General features: G+C 44.3%; 1 protein-coding gene across 11 annotated transcripts in view; it reads left to right on the top strand.

Annotated features, from left to right (window-relative positions):
* The window catches only part of caskin1 (CASK interacting protein 1), a 651040-nt gene extending 641170 nt beyond the window's left edge, over positions 1-9870 (top strand). For all 11 annotated transcript variants that reach the window (XM_043711216.1, XM_043711218.1, XM_043711212.1 and 8 more), the window contains 2 exons: positions 1741-2122; positions 6598-9870. In XM_043711216.1, coding sequence (XP_043567151.1) covers positions 1741-2122; positions 6598-6694 — 479 coding nt within the window. In that variant the 3' untranslated portion in view covers positions 6695-9870. The remainder of the gene's footprint in view (positions 1-1740; positions 2123-6597) is intronic.
* The last annotated feature ends 702 nt before the right edge of the window (positions 9871-10572 follow it).

Raw genomic sequence — 10572 nt, 5'->3', positions numbered from 1 at the left:
TGCCAGTATATTAGTCCCCTTCCAATTTACATGCTATCCATCCTTCTTGTACAGGTCACTTCTATCCCAAAAGAGATTCCAATGATCCAAAAATGTGAATCCTTCTCCCATACACCAGCTTCTCAGCAATGCATCCATCTGCTCTATCCTCCTATTCCTGCCCTCACTAGCTCGTAGCACTGGGAGTAATCCAGCTATTACTACTCTCGAGAACCTCCTTTTTAAATTCCTGCCTAACTCTCTGTAATCACCCTTCAGAATCTCAACCCTTTCCCTTCCTATCTCGTTGGTTCCAATGTGTACAATGACCTCTTGCTGGTCCCTCTTCCCCCTTGGGAATGGTCTGCACCCTCTCTGAGACATCCTTGATTCTGGCACCAGAGAAGCAACACACCATTCTGGTTTTTCGCTGCTGGCCACAGAAACGTCTGTCTGTACCTCAGACTAGAGAGTCCCCTAACACAATTGATCTCTTGGAAGCCGATGTACCCCTCATTACATTAGAGCCAGTCTCAATACCAGAAACTTGGCTGTTCGTGCTACGTTCCCCTGAGAATCCATCACCCCCTACATTTTCCGAAACAGCATACCTGTTTGAAATGGGTATAGCCACAGAACACACCTGCACTAGCTGCCTACCTCTCTGACCTTTCCTGGAGTTAACCCATCTATGTGACTGTCTAAGACTTTCCCCCCTTCCTATAACTGCCATCCATCACATACTGTTGCTGTTGCAAATTCCTCATTGTTTCTAAATGTCTCTCCAACCGATCCATTTGATCTGATAAGAATTGCAACCAACAGCATTTATTGCAGATATAATCCACAATAACCCTTAAACTCTCTTTAACCTCCCACATCTGACAAGAAGTACATATCACTCTACTAAAGGCCATTTTTGCTCCTTCACAATCTACAGACCCAGAAAATAACACCGTCTTATTCCTCTACAAAACAGTCCTCCAGGTTAGATTAATAGTTACGGCTTATATTTTAAGTTTAGTCAAGAGATATATCTCAAAAAACATATAATCAAGAAAGAACCCACTCTGCTCACTACTGTAGATTCTCTGTTGGCTACTTAAAACAATGATTAACTTATCTAATTCTGTGCTGTGAACTTTGCTCAAACAGTTCCTCCAAGGTCAGTTATGAATTTCAGTGTTTATTAATTTTCCCAGACGCACTCCAATGTCCAGCGATACATGAGTTCAAACAGCAAAGGCAGTAACTGTGCAGATTCTCTCTGGTGTCAGCTTCTTTCTCTCTCTCTTTCTCTCCCTCTCTCTCTCCTGCACTGACCTCACCATGTGCTTCCTTTGTCTGTCCCTCTCCTTTTTAAAACTGCTGTTGTTTTGACTTTTTTTTCGAAAGTTCCAAAACAATGCAATAGCATATAAAACAGTAATTGCAGCTCCTGGAATTTGAGGAAATCACCTCCAGCACCTAAAATACCTCAAAAAAAGGAGCAGCTGTTACAGGCAGAAATGTTTCCTGTCCTCCATCTTGGATGACCCAGAATTCATGAGTGGCTTGGAGGGGCTTATAGAGTCAGTATGAAGGGGACGGTGTTATATGTTGTGAAACAGCACATGAGGGTAGTTTCTTCAGTGCTAACCCTCAAGCTGTCTGGCAGGTGTCTTGTTCAGGCCCAGTTATTCAGCTACACTCAAATGTAATCAGTGTCTATTGCTGGTTTTCTTAACATGGATATTTCTCTCCATCATTTTCTTTCCCCAGAAGTGAAACGTGCCCCACCCCCTGTGTCCCCAAAACCAATCCTACCTCCCCCCCTGACCCCACCCAAACCCATCAAACCCCACACCATTCTGCAGTCCCTGAGTGCAGGCCCCACCCCTGTCCCTTCTCCTGCCAAGCAACCGACCATCAAAGCAGCAAGCACACCGCCGTCCCTGTGTTCGAGTCCAGCTAAACCCATCGCCGGTGCCCAGCCCCAGCAAGTCCCGGTCAAGCCACCCAGGTCCTCGATAGCTGGCTCTTCCACTGAGATGGCCACCACTGAAGTAGCACAACTGAAGCTGGAAGAGACCAGCGCCTCACTGGCAGCAGCTCTACAGGCCGTGGAGGAGAAGATCAAACACGACGAGGGGCAACGAGTAGAGTAAGTCGCTCGGTGTAGCTTCGGTCATGCGCGTGACAAACTGAGGTTGACAGTGCCTGGGTTTGCCTCACGGTTAAGGTGGGCAAAGAACCGTAGGCATGGGCAGCACAGAAGGAGGTCATTTAGCCCATAGTGTGTGTGTGTGCTGGCCAACAGGAACCCACACCATCTGACCCCACTTTCCAGCCCTCAGGTCTGTAACCCCTGTAGTTTATAGCACTTCAAGAGCAGATCTGATTTCTTCTTAAATGCTATAAGTATTTCTCCCGCCCTTTAAGCGGCACGGAGGCACAGTGGTTAGCACTGCTGCCTCACAGCACTAGGGACCCAGGTTCGATTACACCCTCGAGTGTTTGTGTGGAGTTTGCACATTCTCCCCGTGTGCGTGGGTTTCCTCCGGGTGCTCTGGTTTCCTCCCACAGTCCAAAGATATGCAGGTCAGGTGAATTGGCCATGCTAAATTACCCATAGTGTTCAGGGATGTGCAGGTTAGTTGCATTAGTCAGGGGTAAATATAGGGTAGGGGAATGGGTCAGGGTGGGTTATTCTTCAGAGGGTTGATGTGGACTTATTGGGCTGAAGGGCCTGTTTCAACACTGTAGAGATTCGACAATTCTTAAGGTATCCAAATCCCCAACCCCTCTACTGACTAAGTAAGAATGATGCCTCGTCCTCTATGCTTACTGTTTATCGTCCTCTCTAGCGAGGTCTCCTTATCCACTCTGTCTAGAGCTCTCAGAATTGTATACTCTTGTACCCTCTAAAGATGTGGTTGCACTGGAGGAGTGCAGACTGAGATCTACCAGAATGTTGCCAGGGCTGGATATACTTTTGGCACAGAGTGAACCTGGGTAGTTTCCCTTTGAGCAGAGGAGGCTGAAGGCGGATGTGACTGAGGTGTGTCAGATTACGAGGGGCATGCACAGAGTAGATAAGAAGCAGCTCCTCCCCTTAGATTAAGAGTAAGTAATGAGGGGCAGTAATTTTTAAGTGTAAGGTGGGAGGTTTTGAGGGGATTGAGGAATTGCTTTTCCACCCAGAGGGTGGTTGGAATCAGGAATACCCTGCTTGGGAAGGTGGTGAAAGTGGGAAACCTCACAATCTTTAAAACGTTATGTGAATGAGCACAGAATAATGACAGCCATAGAGTCATACAGCTCAGAAACAGACTCTTCAGTCCAAGTCGTCCACGCTGACCACACACTCGGTCCAGCACCCGGCCTGTATTCCTCCAAACCATTCCTATTCAAATACCCATCTAGATGTAAATGTTGTAATTGTACTAGTCTCCACCACCTCCTCTGATGGCTCATTCCATACACGCACCACCCTCTGTGTGAAAACGTTGTCTCTTAGGTCCCTGTCAAATCTTTCTCGTTTGCCTTAAACCTATGCCCTCTAGTTTTGGACTCTCCTGGCCCAGGGAAAAGACCTTGCCTAGTCATCCTATCCATGCCCCTCCTGAGTCATGGAGTCAAACAGCATAGAAACAGACCTTTCAGTCCAAATGGTCCATGCCAACCAGGGTTCCCAAACTGAAGCAGCCCCATCTGCCTGCGTTTGGTCCATATCTCTCAAAACCTTTCCTATTCATGTACCTATCCAAATGTTATAATTGTACCCACCTCTACCACTTCCTCTTGCAGTTCATTCCATACACGCACCACCCTCTGTGTGAAAAGGTCCTTTTCAATCTTTCTCCTCTCACCTTAAACCTATGTCCTATAGTTTTGAATTCCCCAATGGGCCAAGTGCTGGAAAGTGGGATTAATGTAGGTAGGTCAGCACAGACATGATGGGCCAAAGTGCCCTGTCTGTGCTATATGGCTCGATGACTTCAATTAAACATGGCCTCAACCTCGAGCCAATCAGTCACTCTCAAGAGGGTCCATTATGGAGTCTGGGTTGGATTAGTACTAGTGGGCAGTGGGATGAGGGTCTTCCCTAATTTGCCAATTGAGGCCCGAAAGGGTGGCAGGTACTGAGGGCCATCCATAGGTAATCTCAGCCTGGTGAAGGCTGGAAGTCGATAGGACACCCTTCCCTTCCAGCCACACATCTCACCACAGGAACGGGCACAAGATTCAGCAGCAGGTTTGAGCAACAGGAAGGGAGAGCTGCAAAATAAGATGCACTGATTCAGCTGGTCTTCGGAGATTGGGGTTAGGACCCTCTAAGTTGCAGGTGTGTTTGTTCCTGCACAACTGACAAAGGAATCGGAGAACATTACAGGACAGGAAGCCATTTGGTCCATCACATCTGTGCTGGTCATTTCCCGCCAAAAAATCCTGCTTTCCCACAACTTGGGCTATGATTATTAGAAACATAAGGGAGAAACTGGAGTACAAGAACTGATTGAGTTGAAGAGATGTTTGTTTCCATGTAACAAGGCAGTACAGACAGTACATAATGTACAGAGGATTTCACAAATCGATACAGACAATTCAACTAAAACAGTCTTTGCTGGTATCTATTTTGATCTTAATCTGATGCCCACTTCTCCTCATCCTCCTCTGTCAGTGTGACCCTCCATTGGCTCCTCCCTCAGCTGCTTGTTTAGTCTCTCTTTAAATGTGTCTATGTATTGTGCACATCCATCCCTCCATGTCGTAGGGAGTTCCACATTCCCATCACTCACTGAGTAAACACCTTTCTCCTGAATTCCTTCAGAGATTTCCTGGTAACTATCCTAAGGAGCTTTCTTTTAATTTCTCCCCACATGTGGAAATATTGGGCTGAATGTCTTTTTTAAAAATTTGGTTAAATACAAGTTGTATCACGCTTTCTGAAGGGCTTTTCATTACGAGAGATAGCACAATTTCTTGCCCACCTCTTTCCAAACGCATCTCCTTAACCCTCTGGATAGTGCCCAGGCTGCCTTACCTGTGCCACCTGGAATACCAGAGTGTGCCAGTCTAGTCCCCACCCACAACCAATGTAGTCTCAGCCATCTGGAGGAATGTCCAGCTCTGTTGAAAAAGTCATAAAATCCCTAAAGTGTGGAAACGGGGCCATTTGGCCCATCGGGTCCACACTGACCCTCTGAAGAGCAACTCACCTAGACCCAACCCCTATCCCTGTAACCCTGCATTTCCCATGCACCCAGCCTGCACATCCCTGGACACTATGGGCAGTTTAGCATGGCCAATCCACATAACCGGCACATCTTTGGATTGTGGGACGAAACCAGGACACCCGGGGGAAACCCACGCAGACACAGGGAGAATGTCCAAACTCCACACAGTCACTGAGGGTGGAATCAAACCTGGGTCCCTAATGTTATGAGGCAGCAGCATTAACCATTGAGCCACCGTGTCAACCTTAAAGAAGGTCAATGGTCTTCTCCACTCCACCAATGTAAGTCTTTTCTCTGATACTTCACACTGACTGTATCTCTGCTATTGTACCCACTTCGCACCAAGGCTGAAACTCTGTTGGTCTCACTATTTCCTGCAGCATCTTCCCTCACCTGCTGTATGCCACACCACTAACCCCCACTCATTCACCTCCTCAAGCACAATAAAAATTACAACTGCGCCATTCAATTTAATCTCCCTTCATAGCTGCCTCTGTCTCATCCGTGCACACAGTTGGGAATTCCAAAGTTCGGGATAGGGGTATAAATGGCGGGGCAATGAAAACTGGAATTCGACAAGAAGTTGGAATTTAATCCTAATTGAGAAACAGACACAGGGAATGCTACAGAAGCTCATCAGGTCGGACTGCATCTCTGGACACAGAAATAGAATTAATGTCTTGAGTCTATATGACTCTTCTTCAAAGCAGAGTTGTACCGGACTCAAAAACTTAATTCTGTTTCTCTCTCCACAGATGCTTCCAAACCTGCTAAGTTTCTCCAGCACTTCGTGTTTTTATTTTGTATTTCCAGAATCCAGCTTTTATTCTGATTGATAAGTAGTTATTGTTCACCAAACGAAGCAACACAAACTGGGCTCAGGTTTGGGGTTCGATGCCCCATTTGGTATCGGGTTGTCTGACGGCATAGCCGCGGGACTTGGGGGGAGTAAGCGAAGTAAGAATTCACTCCCCTATCTAATGACTTGAACTTCTCTCTCTCATGACTGCCACAAATGAACAGCATACTGTGAAAGACAAACATAAATAAGCAAACGTGGATGGCAGTTTGCTGCTCTAGCAAGGAATCAAGAGATGGAGGAGGTGGGGGAATGGAACAGATGAGGAAATAAAAGCTTCCTGCCGTTGATGAGGAAAGCATTTGATTTAAAAGGAACAAGTGGATTACCATATTGTATCTCAACACTCAATGGCAGAAATAGGCACATCTACAAATGCCTGCTGCCTTTTTGACAGACTCTAAAGTGGAGTAAGTTTTAAAAATATTGAAGTAATAACTGAGACGGAGTATATCTCAACGATTCGGCTGACTAAATAAATAGGCTTTCAATTTTTCAATTACTCATACAGATGAACTGTAATGGTTTTTCTCTCCACAGGGCTGCATCTGAAGTTAAGAGCACAGGCAGCATTCTAGACGACATAGGGAGCATGTTTGATGACTTGGCTGACCAATTGGATGCCATGTTAGAATGAAGGCGAAGCAGTGAAAGGCAAGAAAACCTCAGGACTCAAAGTGGGCACAGTGATCTTTAAAATCCTATCCAGACCAGTCTCAGACACAATTCCCCTCTATGAACCCATCGGTTTCTTTTTTCCTTTTGCGTTTGTACGATTTGAATGAGAACAAAAAACCCAATTCGATTACCTCAGGATCTCCTTGTATGAAGATCTGCAGGATTCAATTTACTGAGACCACATTTCAACCAAAACAGTTATGAAATAGCTAATGATTCAGGATCTGCAGCAGACAGAGATGATGCAAGGTTAAATTGCTATAACATTCGATCTCAGATCCTGCAAACACAAGGATCTTTAAATTCTTAGAATACATTTTTTTGACAAGGTGTTAATGTGAGATGTATATGTACACTGTAAGCATGAGAAATAAGATAGGTTTGTAAACATTCATCACAGATGATGGAGATGACACACAAGGACATGGTTAAATTGTGACATTAAATTTCAGGTTGTTTTTTAACCCCCCGAGTGCAAAGACAATGACAAGAGGCTAATTTGGGCTGGCTGCTTTTTTATTATGTTTTGTGTTTAATAGGATTAGTAGTTTTGTCAATTGGTGGTCAAGTGGAGATTGTAAACAGAACAATGCCAGATATGCTCAGCATCTCTGGGAGAAAAAAAACCAAACCAATACTTTAGGTCACTGACCTTTTACAACTGGCAGAGGTGACTCTGCGATTCAGGGTTAGAGGGAGGTACGATGTTTATATAACAACACTCGATTGGCCCAGGAGGAAGGAGCGGTTGACACATTAGCGGAGGAATTGAGCCCACAGTATGATTTAGTGGATGTATGCTCCATGCAGCTGTGTCAGGAGAAAGGGCAGCAACAGTAGCTTCACTGTAGCCTCCCTAGCCCAGGGACAAAAACTATTCAGTCAGATTTCCTACTCCTGATCAGAATCGTCTCTTCTGTTGCAAAACATCCATGTAGCCTGTGGGAGCATAATTACAGTCAACTGTCCAATCTTGCCACAGTGGAATGGACGGCCACCATTCCGGGTCCAGGTTCCCAATTGAATAATGACCAATTGGGATGTGCCAGAGGGCTTTTGAACAGTGACCAGTGAATCTGAACCTTCAGGAATACAAGTAAATCACAAAATAAGGTGCAATAATCTGAAATGACAGCATTCAAATGAGCGAGAGTTTGTTGCCTGTCTATAGTGTTATTTGATTAGAACTCGATTTTTGTTGAGGAGGAAGAGTGGGGAGGAATAGTACAAAATAAACATGTGAATATAAAGCATATTAATTCTCATTTCAAATCATTGCAATGAAAAAATATAACTGAATTTCAGATTGACAGGCAAAAGCTTTGGTGACAGAGAACGAGGCTTCACAAATTGTCGACGAAACCTTCTGAAAGCTCCTTATGAAAGAAGGATTGAGGCAAAAGTGAGACTGAATGAAACCAGGAGTTGTCAATACAGTTAGAATAAAGTCCTTGACTCAAGGCTAACTATTACTGAGCTTCATTCAGTCAGAGTGCGGTCATTCCCATTCACTCAAATAGTTCGTCAAATCTGTTGTAATCACGAGAGTTCTTTTTTTCCACATGAATTGTTTCATTTAAGAGCTTAGAAATGGATAATCTGAATTCCATCCTCTTGAACATTTTGTTACCTGTGTAAAATATTTGTGTAAATGCTGTAAATGTGTGGGCTCTAAGAGAGCAACTTTTATTCCATTGATTTTCTTCATCTGAATTTTGGTGCGTGCTCAGTCAGTCAGCAGAGTTTAAGAAGGAAAGAATTTGCATTTATATGACATTTTTCATGACCTCAGGCCGTCACACTGCCTCCAGCCGTTCGAAATGTAGAGAGTGCCGTAATGTAGGGGACACAGCGTTTGTATTTGTACACAGGAAGCTCCCAAAAGCAACAAAATAAATGACCAGATCATCCTTTTTAGTGAATGGATGAGTGGTCAGGACAGCAGGAAGGATGTCCCTAACTCTTCTTCAGAATAATGTCATGAAATCTTCTCATACTGATTTGAGAGGGTAGGCAACACGTTTACACCTTTAACATTTCGCCAGAAAGACAGCGCAGCAGAGTGTCAGTCTAGCTCCAATCCTCTGGAGCAGGACTTCAGCCCCCACCTGGCAAAGGTCCGAGCTGCACCCACTAAACCGAGGGACATGGCATTGGAATCGACCGTATAATTCAGCTGGTTCAGTGATGTGAGTGCCGCATCGATATTGATTCAAAGAACTCTCCTGCTGTGTGTTGAATGATGCCATGTGGGATCCCTAACAGCACAGTTATCATCTATCTGGAATATAGCAGCTCTAACAGTGCAGCACCTCCTCAGCAATGCACTGGGAGTGTCAGCACAGCCCACATCAGTGACTAAGACTCTGCACCTGAAGTATGCATCAGGAAAAGTACTTTTTAAAATTTTTTACATTTTTTTCTTCCTTCACTGCACAACCCCCTAAAAGTGGGAATGCTTATTTTTCCCCATCCCCCATGTCATGTGTGCTCAGGTATAGGACACAGTGAAGAACAACTAGTGTGTAAATCTTTATTGATATTCCACCACCAGGAAAAAAAGGAAACACCCAAGTGGCCAGTGACAAGCAGTGTCCTTCTCATCAAAGGGCAATGCTGTGTGACCAAACAGTGAAGGGGAGAGTAGGGAATAAATCAACATAGAGTTGGAGGGGGAAAGGAAAGTACTTTATTAAGAACAATCAACCCCGTTTGGACATTCATTATGTCTCCTAAACCCTGGGGACCAATTTGTTCGATTCCCCTGCTGTTGGTATCAAATGGTACAGCACCCTTTCCACTTGACTGAGATTCTCGGGGCTCACTTCCCAGTAAAACAGACAGAGAATCCTAAAGGAGTGTAAGAGGGAAAGACCTGGATGCTTAGTCACTGCCAGAGATGCTGATTTGCCAAAGTTTACAGTTTTAGTTTGCCAAGGTGAAAGGCCACAGAGTACAAAGCGTAATATACTTTTAAAAAAGTTGATTTGTTTTGGGTGAACTCAGACCCTGTGCTTGATGTGCTCTGTGATTTTGAAGCAGTTAGTTAATGTTTCTCACCAGGCCATCTTTATATTGATATAGATCGGGCCATGTTTTGGAAGATGTTTGCATATTCTTTTTTGTAGTCAGTTTTATCAAGAGTCCCTCATTCAAACAGTTCAAGAATTTCAATATTTTATGGACCTGGAGAAGTCTATTTAATGTACTCACAAAATATCCTTTTGTCTACAGTCAAGCCAACACTGTAGCCCTGTAATTTTTTTTACCCAGTGAGGTTTCTTTGGTCAGAACCACTTGTCTGCAAAACCGTAGCAAGAAAGACATACTGACTCACAAGAAAAAAATGAAATGAAATCCCAACCGTAAGGTCTATCTGTCCCTTTGCTCCTGTATATAACTGGTGTCTACTCAATTGTCGTCATCTGCAGTGTAGCAAATTAAAAACAAAACAGAGACACACAAGGATTGTCATATAGTCATTGTCTTCTTTCTCATGGTCGCTGTAGATATAGAGCAACAACTATAATGTTACATTCAGGTGGTTAAGCCGGATAACTGGGTCAGGAATGGCTGAGTATGTCACTGGGAGGCGTCATGTTATTCAGTGTTCTCTAGTCTGTTCTAGTGGTCACGGTTGCACTATGGAGAGATTTTTCTTTTCCATTTGTGCATCAAGCATCCACAACAGCCCTGGTTTAGTGCAGACATGACAGGTTGTCCTAACTGGATGTGCCCTTAAGTTAGAAATCATTTTATTCAAATTAGTTGAGGAATGTTAAATAATTCCTTGATATATAGCCATGATACCAAGCTGTCCTAAACATGTTGTCTGGT

Source organism: Chiloscyllium plagiosum, chromosome 21 (genome assembly GCF_004010195.1).
Source record: "Chiloscyllium plagiosum isolate BGI_BamShark_2017 chromosome 21, ASM401019v2, whole genome shotgun sequence".
NCBI classification, from domain to species: Eukaryota; Metazoa; Chordata; class Chondrichthyes; order Orectolobiformes; family Hemiscylliidae; genus Chiloscyllium; species Chiloscyllium plagiosum.
Note: the sequence above shows the minus strand (reverse complement) of the source record. Positions and strands in the feature narration are given on the sequence as shown.